Source organism: Lotus japonicus, chromosome 1, assembly GCF_012489685.1.
Source record: "Lotus japonicus ecotype B-129 chromosome 1, LjGifu_v1.2".
NCBI lineage: Eukaryota > Viridiplantae > Streptophyta > Magnoliopsida > Fabales > Fabaceae > Lotus > Lotus japonicus.
The window spans coordinates 105,917,489-105,935,071 of NC_080041.1; the positions used below are offsets into that span (position 1 = coordinate 105,917,489).

General features: G+C 38.2%; 2 protein-coding genes and 1 non-coding gene across 3 annotated transcripts; 1 reads left to right on the forward strand and 2 right to left on the reverse strand.

Moving 5' to 3' along the window:
• The first annotated feature begins 552 nt into the window (after nucleotides 1-552).
• LOC130732382 (putative glutaredoxin-C14) lies at nucleotides 553-1,012 on the forward strand. Its single transcript, XM_057584440.1, has one exon. It carries the CDS (start codon nucleotides 582-584, stop codon nucleotides 981-983), a length of 402 nt encoding a protein of 133 aa, XP_057440423.1. The 5' UTR covers nucleotides 553-581; the 3' UTR covers nucleotides 984-1,012.
• Nucleotides 1,013-4,142: 3,130 nt separating this feature from the next.
• On the reverse strand, nucleotides 4,143-5,519 carry LOC130732383 (uncharacterized). Its single transcript, XM_057584441.1, has one exon. It carries the CDS (start codon nucleotides 5,375-5,377, stop codon nucleotides 4,517-4,519), a length of 861 nt encoding a protein of 286 aa, XP_057440424.1. The 5' UTR covers nucleotides 5,378-5,519; the 3' UTR covers nucleotides 4,143-4,516.
• Nucleotides 5,520-14,053: 8,534 nt separating this feature from the next.
• LOC130734807 (U2 spliceosomal RNA) lies at nucleotides 14,054-14,249 on the reverse strand. The gene has a single exon (XR_009018148.1). It is a non-coding gene; the product is annotated as a U2 spliceosomal RNA (small nuclear RNA).
• Between the last annotated feature and the right edge of the window lie 3,334 nt (nucleotides 14,250-17,583).

Below are 17,583 nucleotides of genomic sequence, written 5' to 3' on the forward strand. Positions count from 1 at the left end.
TAACATTTGTTGGTGTCCACAGTTATCTAAACACAATCGATCTTCCATTTTCTTTTTTTTTTCTCTGGAATTATATATTTTCCCACTTTAGCTTCTTACTTCCCTTTCATTTGTCTCTATCTTGGACAAACATCAGCAGTAATCTCCCACATTCCAAAGTCCACAACATCACCTTCTGACTTTGGCTGCTAGCCAACAGTAATTTTCTCTTGTTCTTTTTCTTCTTTTTAATTTGTATGCTTGCTTTCCACACTGTTTGACATAAATGTATGCACCATGACCACACCATGCAATTGGAGTAACCATTATGGCCGGAGGTATAAACCATATCACACTAGACATAACAGAGTACACTCCTCTGAATCATAAACAACAATAACAGAACAAAAACAGAACATGCCCTGTAGACAACAGCAACAGAAAAAGCACCTGGGGCCCCATACTCTTGCCTCTTCTCCACACACACATAAACCCCTTATAAAAACCCTTCATTCCCATCCCAAACTTCACAAAAAACAAATACTTACCTTACAAATCATAACACTCCTTTTGTTAATTTCTTCAAACTTTCTGATTTTCCAATGAGCCAAGAGAAAATCATGCATTATCAAGTGGAGCAGCCAACATGGAGCTACTACATGCGGCGAGTTCGGAGCATGGATGAGGATCAAATGGAGAGGGTGGCGAGGCTGGCCTCTCAGAGTGCTGTGGTGATATTCAGCATCAGTAGCTGCTGCATGTGCCATGCCATGAAAAGGCTCTTCTGTGGAATGGGGGTTAACACAATGGTGCATGAGCTTGATCAAGATCCAAAGGGGAAAGAGATGGAGAGAGCATTGATGAGGCTTCTAGGAAGCTCAACTACTGTTCCTGTGGTTTTCATTGGAGGAAAGCTTGTTGGATCCATGGACAGGGTTCTGGCTTTTCACATAAATGGTTCACTTGTCCCACTTCTCAAACAAGCTGGAGCCTTGTGGCTTTGATTCTGAGTCCACATCATGTATTTCAAGTTATGAGTCACAATGCTCAAAGAAAATAAATAGATGCACTGACTTGATTTATTTTCACAATGGTTGAGATCCAACAATCTCCATACATGAGAATTTGCTAGTTAGTTAGCCAGAAAAGTTTGAACTGTCTCCACTTTCTTTTGCTTTGTAGTTTGTATAAAGATGCAGCACATGTAATTTGAAAATGAACAAGGAGCTCTAGTGAAACTCTTGATTCTATTTTAATTGGAATTCTATGTTTGTATTTATATGCTCCTCTACCTCATGGACCTTTTTCTCTCACTGACACCATGATTCTCAATGAAAGTGGTAAAAGAGTGTAGCAACTTGTTTTTCTTTTTTATCTAAAAATTAAAATGTAATATAAGAATTTACTAATAATGTATGTGTAAGTAAGAACGGATACAAAGTAAGATTTTTTTTTTTCATATTATACCCTGCTACTGATAAAAGAAAATAATTTTCACACATAATTAAATTTTCAAACATTGTTTAGACTTATCTGTTCACATGTGAAAAGAGAGGCATAAAAAAAATACTAATGAATAACATATATCACCCTAACTAAATGGATGTGCAGGTTTCATTGTTGCCTGCAAAATATTTTTGATTGTACATTTTACAATTAGCATTTATGTTGTTCATTATATAACAAACACATTAGATCGCATTCTTGTTTAAACTCTTGCAAAACAGAAGTCTCTCAACATGGTACAAGTGAAAAAACATGTGAATTAATAATATCTACATCTCACTTCAAGATGTGAATTTTTGTGTAAACTCCTTACAAATTGTGCACAAGGCCCCCAAATATCTCTTTTTTTCTCTGCTAGCAAGTAGGCTCAAATACCAATTGTTGGGTTTGGTGCATGGAGGGCCCAAAACTACTAGATCAGGGATAGTGGGCTTGAAGAAAGGTGTGTAGTGCAGCCCAAAAATCTTAAAAAATGTACTTGAAATCAGAACCGTTGACCAGAAAAAGAACGATATATACCTACTCATTTACTTGGTGGACTGGCCGGTGTGGGACTACGAGACTACTTTTATCACTTTCCCTCAAGTGAAACTTCAAAAACCGTCGCTTTTGGGAAGGATGTGTGAACCTCAATCTCAAAGGTCAATGGCTACATTCTTTTTGGCTGAATATTTTTTTCTAAGCTCATTTTATTTTGGTTTAGTTTTTTCTTGTTTAAACTCCTGCAAAACACAAGGATCTTAATAGTAATATCTACATCTTTTCTAATGAAAAGGTTTAACACATCAATTCATTATAAAGAAAAAAAAATGTGGCAATATCAGTCTAAATTTACTTCAAAGTATCGTGCCCCATCCCTTCCAGCAGTGCAAAGCATGGGCGAGGGCGACTAGCTGCAGTATCAGTTTTCCGATGTTGGACTCATGTAAGTACTTTTCAATGCAGAGTCCCTTGGCCAATGTGCATTCTGGAGCAAAATGATTAAGTTAATTTAAAATTCCAATCCTTCTATACTAAGAATTATCTGAATTTAACATGTCATATGACTATGTTAATTAACTATGACATGTTGAACATTTGTAGCCGTGGAAAAATTTCTTATCTCATCTGTCATCATGGGATCATATCCTTGGAGTGTGAACAAATTACAAACACTCAACAGAAGAATCATCCACAAAATGCAGACGAGATAAAAATTAATTCCAAGCTCAGTTAAAGAGTAAATAGGCGGAGATGAATGCTTGAACCAATCACTTGTTCTGTTTTTATATCAAACACATGTGCTTTAGTTTTAATGCACAAACAAGGTGGGACATAAAATGCCATACTCTCAGAAAGCATCCTTGTATTTCATTTTTCTCAGAAAAGGTCAATCTTCTTTATGCCTCAAACTAATGCTGAATATGTCTGTCAATCTTGTTTCCTTTCACTCTGTAATCTTCCTTGTATTTACAAATCACTATAATCTTCTGATTAAACTGAAACTGTGGTTTTGAGTGAAGGAACCTGTGGACCAATAGAGGGTCAAAGTACTTTTGAAAAGCATCAGAAAGTGTGGTTGAGTTTAGAACTCCATAAGGATGAAGTATAATATACAGTTTCTTGCAAAATTAATAAAAAAATAGGACCAACATCAATTGCATCAGTAGCTAACTAAAAGTGTCCATTGGATTGAACTCCCTTACAAAGGGGTTTTAAAAAATGTTGAATTAACATGGACAACTCATTTGAAGAATTTCTTTTAAGCTCGGTCCTTCTATTTAACTCTTATCATGCCTCTAAGGATGGTTTCCTTGTCCCACTTAAATAAAAGCACTGATTTCATCGTCCCGGTAAACATTTGAACTGTCTCACATCTTTTACAAAAATGATGCAGATTTAACTAATTCTAGTTTTGAAATACCAGCCTTTTACAACTTCCAAATTCTACATTTTCTTAGTTATTAAATACTAATAACAACATATAAAATATGGAAGCCCTAAAAAGTATTTCCGACTATATTTATATGTAGTAGAGGATGACCATTTTCTACCACTTGTCTCTACTTTTATATCCAATACACATAGTTTCGTTTCGAGGCACAAACAATGTGGGACATAAAGGCCACACAGTGAGAAACAAAATTGCCATCGAGAATCAGTAGAGTAGACGTTACAATGAACATGCTATTAGTTTCCACATGCTTCGTTACAATTGCTAGAAATATAACCAACCAGCTATAATTCTCACAAGGTAAAACTAAAGTACCTAAACAAAACCTTTCATTTTTGTCAGCTGAATTAAACCATTCAAGGTGCACAACTTACACAAGAAAAGAGGTGCAAGTTTTACTGTCTAAGAACATGGCTGCAACCACAACACTCACATGTTCTACTCCTACTGTTTCTCTGATCCAATTGAGGCTGAAGTATTCATTATTTTGGTAGTTTTCTCTCCGTTTCTCTCTTTTCTCCAACCACAATGTTGCTTCTCTTCGGATTCTACATTTTTTACTTATTATTTGATGCAAAACATGAAAGCTGAACTGTTATCAGAATATGGCAGATGAGGGTAGAATTCCAGAAAAAAAAATTCAAACAATTAGATCAAAACATGAAGCTCTTAACTTGCTTCTATTTTGAATACTATGTTGGTAATTATACGCTTCTATGCGCCTCACGGACTTTTTTGTCACTGAAACCATGATTACCAATGAAAGTGGTAAAGTAGTGTAGGGTGCAAGTTATTTTTCTTATTCATCTAAAAAAATCAAGAATGTATGTGGAAGTAATGGTGGATATAAAGCAAAAATGTATTCATATTACACATGTTCAGGGCATGTTTGGCATTTGGCACTCAATTTATACACAACTCTTTAATCTTGAAGACAACCTACTTATGTTTGATCATCATCCCACTCTGTCCCTGCAATGGTGGTAAACTTCAAGTGCAGTACTCCCCACGGTTCAAGTGCAGTACTCCCCGTTGGTGTTCATGATCGTAAACTTGGCATCCCAAATCCTAAGTGGCATCAAGTTGGCAAATAAACACTCACATGAAAAGTTGGCAGTTAACGGGTTTGCCCCCATTATCCAACGTGCCAAACCCAGTATTATTCTGAAACACAACCTTCAACCCTTGACAAACTGCAAGCATCAACGCGTTTCTAGTGGAAAGCGAGCTTGACTTAAACGCCGTCATTGAAGACACCTTCAACCCAAACGTGACAGACCCACTTTCTCTCTCCTTGGCCATCAAATCCAGGTCCAACTTCTGAAATGACATGCTATTTGCTACGTTTGATGACGCTCTCATGTCAATTTGCTTCTTCTCCTTCTTCTCCATCTCGAAATTGGGCATTGAACTCGCTGCAACGACGTTGTTTACTCGCACCATTTCCACCTTGAAATCGGAGAAAAATCCTCGCAGCTTGTCGTTAGGGTTCTCGATCACAACACTGATGTTCCAATCGCCGGTTAGCGACGGCGTCGTGTTGAAATTCGCCACGGATAGGGAGGTTACGTTGTAGAGAGGGAGCTGGGGGTGTAGCACTAGTGCCATGACGACGGTGGCGACGAAGAAGGTTGTGAAAATTATGCATGTGCACATTATGAAGCCGCGGCAGAAGCCGCTGCCTCGGTTTCCGGTGCGGTACGGCGGCGGGGCGCCGTAGTATTGGGGAGGGTAATTGTAACCGTTAGGTGGCTGGTTTGGGTAGGGAGCGTAGCCGTGCGGTGGTGGTGGTGGATAAGGATTCTGATAGTGGCCTGAGTACCCCGTTCCCGGCGGGTAATTGTACATCATGTGCGGCGGTGCCACAGGTGGTGGTTGTTGTGATGAATCCCTGTTTGTTGAGGACTGGTCGCCGGAGGTGGATTCTCTTCTTCCATTGTGGGGTGGTGGTGAATCCATGATGAATATTTTTTTTTGGTTTGATCCCTCTCTCCCTCTGTGATTGTGATGATAAAGAGAGAGGGAGGCTAGGGGAGAATCAATGTGAATGTTAGCTGTTGGGAGATGAAATCAAAGTAAAAATAGATTGACAGGACAGGAATGCTTGAGCATCGTAGCTAGCTAGGTTGTTAATTTGTTTCTATTACACTATATTTTGTACCCATCGTCCAATCCGTTTTTTAAGTTTGATTCCCATTTGCTATAAAAAGTCCTGCTTATTCTGTTCTTAATTTGTAACATTATCGAACAGACCATTAATCCTTAAACAGTGATGCATTCTTTCTCCTTTTCTGTTCAGATTATGTCAAGCCACAAACCCAAATGGGATTAAAAGTCACTTATTTTCAATGCATGAGATTAAAAGTCACTTATTTTCAATGATTTGCAATTATTTGTTTTAACAATGCATGTCGATCCCCAGCATCCAACAATGTTCATACATGAGAATCAGCTAGTTAGCCAGCATATATATAAACAAAATCACTAGTGAAACTCTTTTATTGCTTCTATATGTTGGTTATTATATGTTCCTCTACCTCATAGACCTTTTTCTCACAGAGACCATCTCACTAGTCTATTGCCATAAGGGAGCTCTTTCTATTCTTTGGGTTGTTATCTTTCTACATATAAGGTGGGTTGGTCATGTTTTTTATTTTCTACTCTATTTTATTTTTCTAACTTCAGAAGACTGTAAGAAAAGTAACCACTTGTGGGAATGGTGACACTGTTAGGAATGTATAGCATTGTCAATACACTTGAACATTCTCCATTCTTATTTCTTGGACATGACAAAGCCTTTTGTTGCATGGTTGGCATATTGTAACTCAACCTTCTATTAGATTTTTCAAAACTTGCTTTCAAACTAAGGTTCACGTGAGTTCACGTGATACTCACGTGCTTCCCTCTCTCCTCATACCTCATTTTTCTCTCTAACTAGACGTCCACGTAAGTCTCCTCCATTAAGAAATAAACGGTAGGACTAACGTTGCACACGACCTACAACGTCGGGGACCATCCATGTAATTAAATTAGGTGGGGGACCAAAATCGTGGCATTGATAAACGTCGGGGACCAAAGTTGCAATTAAGCCTTTTCATTTTCTACTTTACTTTATTTTTCCAACTTTAGAAGAAGACAGTAAGAAAAGTAACTATTTGTGGGAAATGACACTTTTAGGAATGTATAACATTGTCAATACACTTTACATTCTCTATTCTTATTTCTGGGAAATAAGAAAGCCTTTTAGTGCATGTTTGGCGGCTGCGCCTACCATGGGTCAGTTTGAAACTGACCCACCGTGGTGCAGTTTTACTGTACATATTAAAAGACAAAAATAACCTTTATTCTTCAATTTTTTCCATGTTTATCCTTCCCTCAAATTCTTTCTTCTTCATCTGTTACCAGTTACCACCGACAGCACCAAGCCTCGCCGCTGCAGCACCACCGTAGCCTCGCCGCTCCACCCAGTTCTTGTCCGCCTCATCTCTCCCCTTTCTCTCCCATGTTCTTCATGCAACAATCAATCTTCAACAACCATGCTGCTCCTCCCATGCAATTCTATTTGATTGATTATTACTAGTACAAATTTATTCGAATCAGTGGTCTCCATTTGCCCCCAAAATGGTTAAATTCAACCATTTTCTCCAAGAATCACAAAACCATGAAACCAAAACAGAGTGTGAGTGATCATAACAGAACAGAGTGTGATCAAAGATAAACCATGAATTCTTCAACTCCATCGCCTCCTCTACAAATCCATCACCAAAACCCACCTTTACTTCCTCACCGCCCTCCTCTGCACCGCTCAAACCAGCGTACCCGACCTGTTTCCTGCAAGCGAACCAGATCTGGTTGTGTTGAGAGGTGGTGGCGGCGCTGCGGTACGCAAAGGAAGTGGTGGCGGCGTTGGCATGGGAGGGAGAGGGAGGTGGTGGCGGCGCTGCCATGGGAGGGAGAGGGGTGGTGGCGGCTATGGGTTCTTAGAGGTAGGAGAGAAAGCTTCTACGGGGCTTTGGGTGGAGATGATGGGTTTGCATGTTGCTTCAACTTCGGATCTGGGATTTTGGTGGATCCATGGTGGCGGTGCTGGTAGCTGAGGGAGATTAGCGGTGGCGGTGTTGGTAGGCGCAGGAAGATTGGCGGACGAACCGAGTGGTATCGACCCATGCGGCTCATGGAAACGATGTCGCCGGGTTTGTAAGCGAGAGCAGTGGAGAAAAGCGACGGAAGAAGAAGGAGTAGCAGTAACAACGGCGGCGAGAGAAGCGGTTTCACGGTGGCTGAAGCCATGGCTAGTTAGTTGCTAGCTACCAACTGAACTTTCTTCAGATTTCAAAGTCTTGACTTTCACTACAAAGGGTAGTTTAGTAAAGTTATATATATTTAATTAATGAATTATTATTATTATCAGTTAATCTGGACCATCCAAATAAAAAACATTAAATCTAATGGTGGAGAGTTGAACTGATCCACGGTGGGTCAGTTTCAAACTGACCCACTCTAGGCAAAACCATGTTTGGCATTTTGAAACTCAACCTTCTATTAGATTTTTCAGATTTTTCAAAACTTGCTTTCAAACTAAGGTAGCTCTTAAGCCTTGAGTATTTGACTCTTGAGTATTTGACTGATGCAGTACTAATGTCCTTTTATTATCATGTACTGATTGATGTCTTTGAACTTTTCTAATTATCTTACACTATTAACGTCGTCAAACAACCATGTTGATGTCAAACTAGACAAAGATGTGAAAGTAAATTACTCAATAGATGAAATGGAAGTTTTTTTCACATATGCCTATGGGATAAATATCTTGCCTGAGATTCACTACAAGAGATGAACAAATTTCTAAGAGCATTAGCAGTAGAAATCAAGAAGTGAGTGAGTGCGTAAAAGTCAACAATAAAAACCACATGACCAAAATGCCATAAAGAAGTTAAAGTAGTTTGGTCAAATATGTATGAAATAAAACCCCAAGGGTTACCAAACGACACTTACATCATGCGAGATCTAGTCTCTAGGAGTGCTACACAATGCACAAAAACATATAAAAGTGAAGAACAAGCATGCCCACCCAAGCTGACAACCAGCCGAAAACATGATATAAAACCCTAAAGGCCAATCAGTAGCCCTCTAAAATCCCCAAAGACCAAAGAAGCAAATTGACTTCTAAGCGAAAAGATCCTATCCTTTTTGACCAGCGCTCCCAAACACAAACAACTCAAGTGGCTCTGCCAAGGTTGTGAAAAGTGTGGCTATCAAGAAAGCTCAACAAGCTTCTGCGACACTATGGGGGTCAAAACACCAACTCTGGAGACATGGGGAAGACAAAGGGGCTTCTGAAGTTCCATACAAACCTCAGCCAGAACTGAGTAAGGAAGCATAGTCAACAACAGACATCAACTAAGGGGTGGAGGTGGTGAAAGAGGCGGGGAAGAAAGGCAACCGTTGCAGGCACACCACCATAGATGGTGATGAGGGGGCGGAGGTCCGGTGGCTGTTGCTGGCGGCGAGAACTGGTGGTGGTCTCAGATCTGAGTGATGAGGAAAGAGGCGGATGATAGGCGGTCATGGCCCAAATTTGACAGTGAAAAGACGGTGATGGTGCGGTGAATCTGCGGTGGTGGCCTGGAACTGCTGCTGGAGGCGAGACGGCGGAGGAGGTTGCAGATCTGAAGATGAAAGGGGAGCGGCGGTTGGACGCAGATCTGCTGCACATGTGGAAGGGCGGCGGTGGGGAAGGCAGAAGATGAAGGATGGTGGTGGTGGTAGAACAAGAGAAGAGGACAAAAGACCCACTTATTTGGGTAATAAACCACCTAATGTGGTACAAAACTCACCTAAAGTGAGAATAAACCTGCCTAATGTGGGAGACAAACCTACCACTTACAGGAAAGCAACCTCCCTAATGGAGGAAAGAGGATCCCCCAAGGGGGAGAGGCCCCCAAGGGGGAGAAGCAACAGATCTGGTTTTCTGAAGAAGCCCTAGCAGAGCAGTTTTTCTTGAGCCTATTAACCTTGTAATCTTTCAATTCCACATTTTGTACTCACTTCCAATTGGGCTTAGCCTAACTAGCCAAATTACCAGCTCAATCAGGACTGGTTACACGGATGGGCTGGCCCAATGGGCTGGATCCATATTGACATCCCTAAAATATCTATTCTATAAATACTTCAAACACATAAAAGCCTAAATAGTAAATACTATTAAAATGCTTATCTTTCAACTAATAATTGAAGTATTAAAGATCAACTAAGGCCCCGTTTGGAAAAACAGCTTAATTAAGCGCTTATGGTCATAAGCGCTTATGACATAAGCGCTTGTTCATAAGCTATTTTTAAAAATTTATTGAAATAAATTGAAAATAAGCTGTACATAAGCATAAGCTGTTTCTCATAAGCTATCCTGAGTAGCTTATGAAAATAAGCTGAAAATAGCTTATGGCTTGCCATAAGCTGTTTGCATAAGCCATCCCAAACACTGACATAAGAGTTTATGCTGTCAGATAAGCTTAAATAAGCTCTTCCAAACTGGGCCTAATTTTCAATAAAAGTTTCAACTGTATCTCTGGATTAACGTTTTTTACCGAAAGTTTAAGGCTTAAAAGCATTTTTGGTCCCCCACAAATGCTATGTGTGCAAACATGGTCCCTAAATTTTAAAAATAGCATAATGCATCCCCGACGTTACTTTCCGTCAACACTTTTGGTCCCTCTTCAATTTTCCATCCAAAAACTAACGTTTTCTCATCCCCTTCTTCATCTTCTTCACACATCCTTCTATCATCATCATCATATTCTTCAAATTTTTTTTCCAGAAAATCCAATTTCTTCAAAAACAAAAAAAAAAATCAAATTATTTGAATCAAATAGTGAGACAGATTTTCAAATCAAAAGTCCATTAACACCAAAGATAAAGTCCCAGTTGTTAATCTTGCCAAAAGCCACCTAATAAATTAAGACCCCTTCTTAAACCTTCCTCAAAATCCTTCTCACTTCCTACTTCACTAGCAAGCATTTACATTGAACAAGGGAACCAATAATCTTCAACTAGGCTATCCTCCTAGCATATAATGAAAAACGCTCCATGTCAGCAACCCCAGAATTTCCCCAAGCAACAACACTTTCTTTTACAATTCCAAAAGTTCTTTCATGAACGCCAAAACACCATCACCTCAAATCCTTTCCATTTCTCCTCTCACTCAAAGGATTGAAATTGAAGTACCTCTTTGTGGATCCGAGTTCAGATCTGAGGCTGAGAAAAAAATAATGAGAATGAGGACCAAATTAAAGAGATTAGTGCAGTAATACAGAGGACAGAGAAAGCAAAGCAACCAGATCTGAAGGGAATGACGCGAGTTCCAGATTAGAGAGAACGACCAGCCACACAACCAGATCGAACCAAATTGAAGAGAATGACAACGAGTTCCAGATCTGCTTTCTTCTTCATCTTCTTTGTTATGATCGAAAAGGACGACAGCTAGATCAAACATTGGTGGGTATGTAGAAGAAGATGAAGAAGTGTTGCTGCGAGGTCATTGATGGAGGAGGTAACAATGCAAATGGGTTCGGTGGTTGAGGAACCTGGGGTTTGACAAAGGATAGAAGAGGTCGAGCTTTTTATTTTCCTCTGTTGTGGAATTTCTGGTTTGAGTTTGAGAAATTTCAGAGAGGGTGGCTTGATTGAATGTTAGCTGTTAGGGATTCTGAAAATCTGGAAAAAAAAATGAATTTTTTGGTTTTGAAGAAATTGAACTTTATGGGAATTTTTTTTTTTTTGAAGAATATGATGAAGATGATGGAAGGATGCATGAAGAAGATGAAGAAGGGGATGAGTTTTCTGGAAAATCCAGAAAACCGTTAGTTTTTGGATGGAAAAGTGAGAAGGGACCAAAAGTGTTGACGGAAGGTAACATCGAGGATGCATTATGCTATTTTTAAAGTTTAGGGACCATATTTGCACACATAGCATTTGTGGGGGACCAAAAATGTTTTTAAGCCAAAGTTTAACTAATTTTAAGGCATTAGAATAACTTTTTGGCGGGAAGAATCCGTGAACAATTATTCTACTAAAATTTATTCTCGTATGAAAATTTTAAAAAAATAATGGTTCGAGGACTTTCCAACCAAAAATTAATTCAACGCCAAAATGAATACCTCAGCATAAGGAACGGTAATGGTAGATAAAAGTTTACTAGTGTCTTATTTTATATCTAGTAGATGTGCTTTAGTTTTGATGCACAACCAATGTGGGATATAAAAGGTGCCTAGCTACAGTACAGTGAGAAACAATTATGCTAATATTGAGCATTGCAGCTGCTGTTACTATATCAAGAAAGACATTTACTTGGCTTCATTCTGGTCTGTGCATGCTTTCCAATATCACCATCAGAAGAAATCAAGAGATGCAGAATTTGCCAGTAGCTAGTTCTTTTCACAAGCTTCAATGCTAAAAAGTTTGATTCAAAACATGAAAGGTGAACTGTTATGAGCATGTTGCAGATTGAGTACGGTAGCATTCAAAAGAGTAGTTCAAATAAACTTTCCATACAGTTAGCACTTGAAACACATTACTAATAGACAGTGATTGTGTGAGGGAACCGAAAATAAGAAATCTAGCAAGTAACAAAAGCACTCTCCAAAATAAAGTTTTTGATTTGATTGGAACTAGTAGGAATTGGGAATAGATTTCGATGTGGGACTCACCTTCAGAACATAGAAAAACAAATATGATTCAACTATCGGCACTATTAGTTTTCCGATGTGGGATATACCTTCAGACCAAAACAATATCAAACTTGCATAAATGCAACTCTGTCTTAGCCATAGTTTAAGATAAACACCAAATTTTTAGAAACACAAATTTATAATATTGTATATCAAAGATAAATATAAAACTAGGTTTGGTGGGGTGTACTAGGCCCTTGCAGAAGTGTCTATTATTTGGTAGTTTTATCTCTGCTACAATCCACAACTAGTGCTGCTTATCTTCAGATTGTACATTTACTTATTATTTGATGCAAAAAATGAAACCTGAACTGTTATGAGAATATGGCAGATGAGTGTAGCTTTTAGAAAACAAACTCGTAAACCATGTAATTTCTACATCTCACTTGAACATGTGAATTTTTGTTTAAACTCCTTACAAGATTTTTATTTAGTAGTTTTACTTTACTAATTACACAAAACAATCAGATAGTGCAAGGCTTTGGTTTCTCTGCACGACCAGTGTGGGACTTGGAAGATAAGTTGGCATAGCTCACAGGAGGTTATAACTATAAACTTTCACCTTATGAGGCTCTGCTCGGTGGGGTTCCAGCCTCCAGGCACACTCTTTGAACACTATAGTTGCATTAATGTATTTGGGTTTATTTTTAATGGTATGCAGAAGGAGTTCCGGTCAATAAAACTTCAAACACATTGCATTGCACATACTGCTGGTTTTAGGTTTGTAAATTGATTTTGGTTTTTAGTCAAGGAACCTGTGGCCAGAGGAGGGCCAAAGTTTTGCAAAGCATCAGAATATGTTCAGACATATATTCATGAGCTCATCATATCAAATTCAAATAGACCTCTCATATTTTAAAAATTCATTGTGCATCAACAACAGTCAACACTAATGTAATTAACAGTACTGAGAGGACAATTTGCTGACCATGTACGCAGATTATAACAACAAAACTTTGAGTAAGCATAGTTGAACTGCTAGGAAGTGGTAGAAATTAAGTACAAAATATTTGTAGATAGCAAAAGAGGACTGAATTTGGGCTCTTTGAGTAGTATTCTTTATTATAAATGTTATGTGTTAAATTGTTTTCAAAACTTTTAGATAATTTTAGGCACAAAACTTTTAAATATTTGTATGCACTAGAAGAACTTCCTAGCACTGAACATCCTCGTATTAATTAACGACACTTGATCAGCCAAGAGATGATGTTCAGAAGTGAATGGACTACAGGGAGTTGCCCCACGCTTCTTCAATCAGAATCGCTTCTAACCATTAAGCAGGGAAGGGTCATGTTGCTGATTTTATACCTAATACATGTGCTTTAGTTTGCCTGCACAACCAGTGTGGGACTTGAAAGATAAGGTGATATCATGTAACTCACAAGTATACTACAAGGTTCAACTCAATGTGCATATGATATGATATGAGACTCTTCTTATGTCTCTAAATCTCTAATGCTGAATATTTCAATCTTGTTTTCTGACTTGTGCTGCTAAGTAACCTAACCAACCGTTCTTCTTTTTAATTTGTGTGCTTACATTTTTCTGTTTTTTTCACTATTTGACATATATGTATCCACCACACCATGCAATCCTGGAGCAACCATTATAAAACCATACCACACCAGACATTACAGAGCACAGTCCTCTGAATCACAAACAAGAAAAACACGTGACCTAACCTCCAAACAACAATGGTGCATGAACTTTGATCAAGCTCCAAAGGGGAAAGAGATGGGGAGAGCATTGATGAGACAAACAATGATTGGATCAAAAGACAGAGTTTCAGTGCCTCTGCTTTGAAGTGCTTCTCCTTCTATCTATGTTGTCATCATATTTTGAATTTAATAAAAATTAACTTTTGTTTCAACTATAAATAACTGAAAGGAAATTCAAGTTTAAACTAGATTTGGTGGGGTGTGCCAGACCCTTGCAGCAGTGTAAGGCATGGGCGACACATGAAGGCCCATGTAGCAAGCTACATTAGTAGACCCTCCCCCTTAAAAAATTAATTTAATATCGTGTGGGCCTATGACCCACATATCAGATATTAAACTGATAAGAACAGATACTACACTTGATCTTAGCCAAAAGGCCGAGAAAGGTATGCTTCTAACCGAGCCATGTCTCTTCTTTTATACTCGATACAACTGCTTCCGTTTTGGTGCATAGCTGATGTGGGACTTGAAAAGGTGGATACGGTGAGAAACAGAAATGCCAATAAACACTCACATGTCCTACCTACTCTTTCTCTGATCCATTTGAGGTTCAAGTATCCATTATTTTGGTAGTTTTTTCTCTGCTCCAACCCACAACTAGTGTTGCTTATCTTCAGATTGTACATTTTACTTATTATTTGATGCAAAACATGAAAGCTGAACTATTATGAGAATATGTCAGATAATTTAGAAAACAAACTTTAGACCAAAACAGAAGAAACTTAGGGGATTAATGACAACGAGTACAAAATTTGAGGAAAGAGGAGGCCATACAAAAAACTTACTGACAAAATTCAGAATTTGATTTACAACTAAAGAATAAGTGCAAGCAATGAGGCCTCAAAGGAGTTGGCCTAAGTATTGTGTGACCTGATTGTCAAGGACAACGCCTTAATCCATTTGAGACCTTGTGTCCCTATTGTGGATTTGAGCTTTTGAGTCCCTCTTGATGGAGCCAAAAATAAAAGTATAGGAAGTACATCTAATAGCATGTATGGATGATGGATCAGTTTAATTGTCCTCAGAATGAGCCAACACTCATAAAAGACTACTCACATGAGCTATTTCGCATTATTGTTTTTGCTTTTAATATCAATTACATAAAGATTGTACTAGCAAGCTTCATAATTCCATATATATACATATATATATATATAGTCAATTTTGGGGTGTGAAAAGGGCAATGAACTTTTGTACAACCCATGGATGGTTACTCATTGGAAACCAAATCCTAACACTAATAGTAAACTTTATAGCATGTTTGGAATCACCTTCAGATCTTTCTAGAATCAATTCTACTATCATAAAAGCTATTAGGAGCAGCTTCTCCCATAATCTATTCACCTTCCAACGTGAGAATCTGCCATATATCCATAGATAATCATCAAAATCTGATTGTCAAACCATGGCTAGATGTTGTTGTTCTCCTTCTATAGGTGTGGCGGGTGCAGGCACAACCTTGATGCTACTTTGGATTATGTAAAGCACACCACAGCCAGAAAATATAGCAAAGACAACAAAAGCAAAGGCAAAGATCATGAACAGAGCAATGCCAAACCCTGCCCACAGCACTTCATGGTGTCTTCTAGCACCATCTGTGACAGATGCCATCTCCATTATGAAATGAATCACAAGGACGAAGCAGAAACAAACCATGAGTGCACTGAAGAAAAGTGAAAGTGCAAGAATGGCAATTTTTTCTCTGCCATTCAGCATGGCTTTATTGTGAAGACAAATCAGGAATGAATTTGTTAGAAAAGGGAAAAGAAATTGCTCCTGTATTGTACTATATATACTCATAGGCTAGTAGGCTACACAATAATCTTGAACCGAATGAAATTTTGTTAATTATAAAATAAGAATGATAGAACTTGTAGCAGTGGTATATACTCCAAATTTATGTACAATTTTAGTGAAAACTTATCATTGGATTTAATATTATATAGTTAATATATGTGACGTATATTCATATTTTCTTAATATATAACTTTTAGCAATCACTGAGGGGGTAACTTGTCTCTCACCAAAGCCTTTGGTGAAAAGTTGTTTGTATTGTTTAGTGCCTAGAGTGGCCTGATCAAATATTTTAGAGTCATGAAAAATAAAATAATCAAGATTGTTTTGTGTGCTTGATATGATATTATTATGAGTTTGTGATGTACCAAGATTCAAATAAAAGTTGTAAATAAACTTCAAATTGTAACTGGTCACCTCATATTTTAAACCCCTAATGCCCCATATAAACATGAGTCAATGGCTAAGATACAAAGGCTAAGAAAGACATGATTTTTTAAGGCTTCCTCTTGTTATTTACAAGTAAAACTACGTTACAATTAATCATACTTGAATTAAGAGGCTTATTATTGCACAAAAAATATAGAAAGAGTGGTAAGCTAATTAAGTTTATCTTAGTAACTTGAAGTCTAGCTAGTTGACATAGCACAATGTGAGGGTGAGAGAGAAAAATAGAGCCTCCTCATTCTCTAGACAGACTTCTCCTTGTTAGGTGTTTCCCCATAATAAGTGGCTTCTCTACTATATCACGTAGGTTTGCTACTCGAATAAGTGAGTTTTTTTTCTTCTTGCTTTTAGTGTGGTTTTTTTACTTTCTTGTTGATTCTTCCTCCACTAGTTCAGTGACCACCACACTGGAACCTTCGTTGCCACCTAAGAGACACCTCCATCTCCACTCACTCACAAAATTTGTCACCAGCCACCGGTCGCAGCTCCTCCAACGACCATCACCACCCTATGTTTGGCTTTGTCCGGTGTTCCATGGTTTTCTCTTCATAATTTCTTCTTTGCATTGTTCCTCCTCTCCCCTCGGACAACATTTGTCAACCTCCAACATTTGCCAAGGATTCATTAATTTAAAAGGGATTTTCTGGATGGGTCAAAGTTCATGGAATTGGAAAAAGACTATGGATTAAGGTTTTTGGAGGCTGATGAAGAACATGTAGCCAAGCTTTTGCCTGGATATGGAGGAGGCAGTGATGGCGAGATTCTAGCGATAGCAATGGGTCTCGGACCCATAGGGTACCCGCAGAAAATACCCACTATGGGTAGGGTAAAAACCCGTTAGATGGGTATGGGGTTGGGTATGGGTAATTACCCGCAAAAAGTAGTGGGTATGGGGCGGGTTGGATACTATAGTACCCATACCCGCACACATATATTATTATTATTATTTTGTAATATATTAAGTTATTAACAAATTAACTTAAAATATAGCTTTTCAAACTTACTTACTCTTTTTCTAAAAAAATAGGTGAGTATTTAAGATATTGATAATTATTGCTAATTTACTCCAACTTATTTTTAAAATTAGTAATTTAGTAACCTACAATTTATGAATGTATTATAAATCTAAAATTATAAATTTGAGTTATATCTTTCTCGCTTATTTTTAAAGTTGTATTTTTGTTTTCTATTAACAAAAGTAGTGAAAAATTATATTTTGGTTAGCTAATTTGCAGGTAATGGGTTCGGGTACGGGCATATAGGTATCCAGAGGGTACGGGTACGGGCATTCAAGTTGCTACCCACGCGGGTATGGAGACGGGTACGGGTAATTTTTGAAAACGCGGGTATGGGGATGGGTACTATAGTACCCTACCCAGACCCTGCCCATTGCCATCCCTACAGGATTCCCAAAATTCAGTCCGATCAAATTGAGGTTTCTGATGCTAATACAGAAAAATTGGTGCCTTTGTGTTATTCTTGA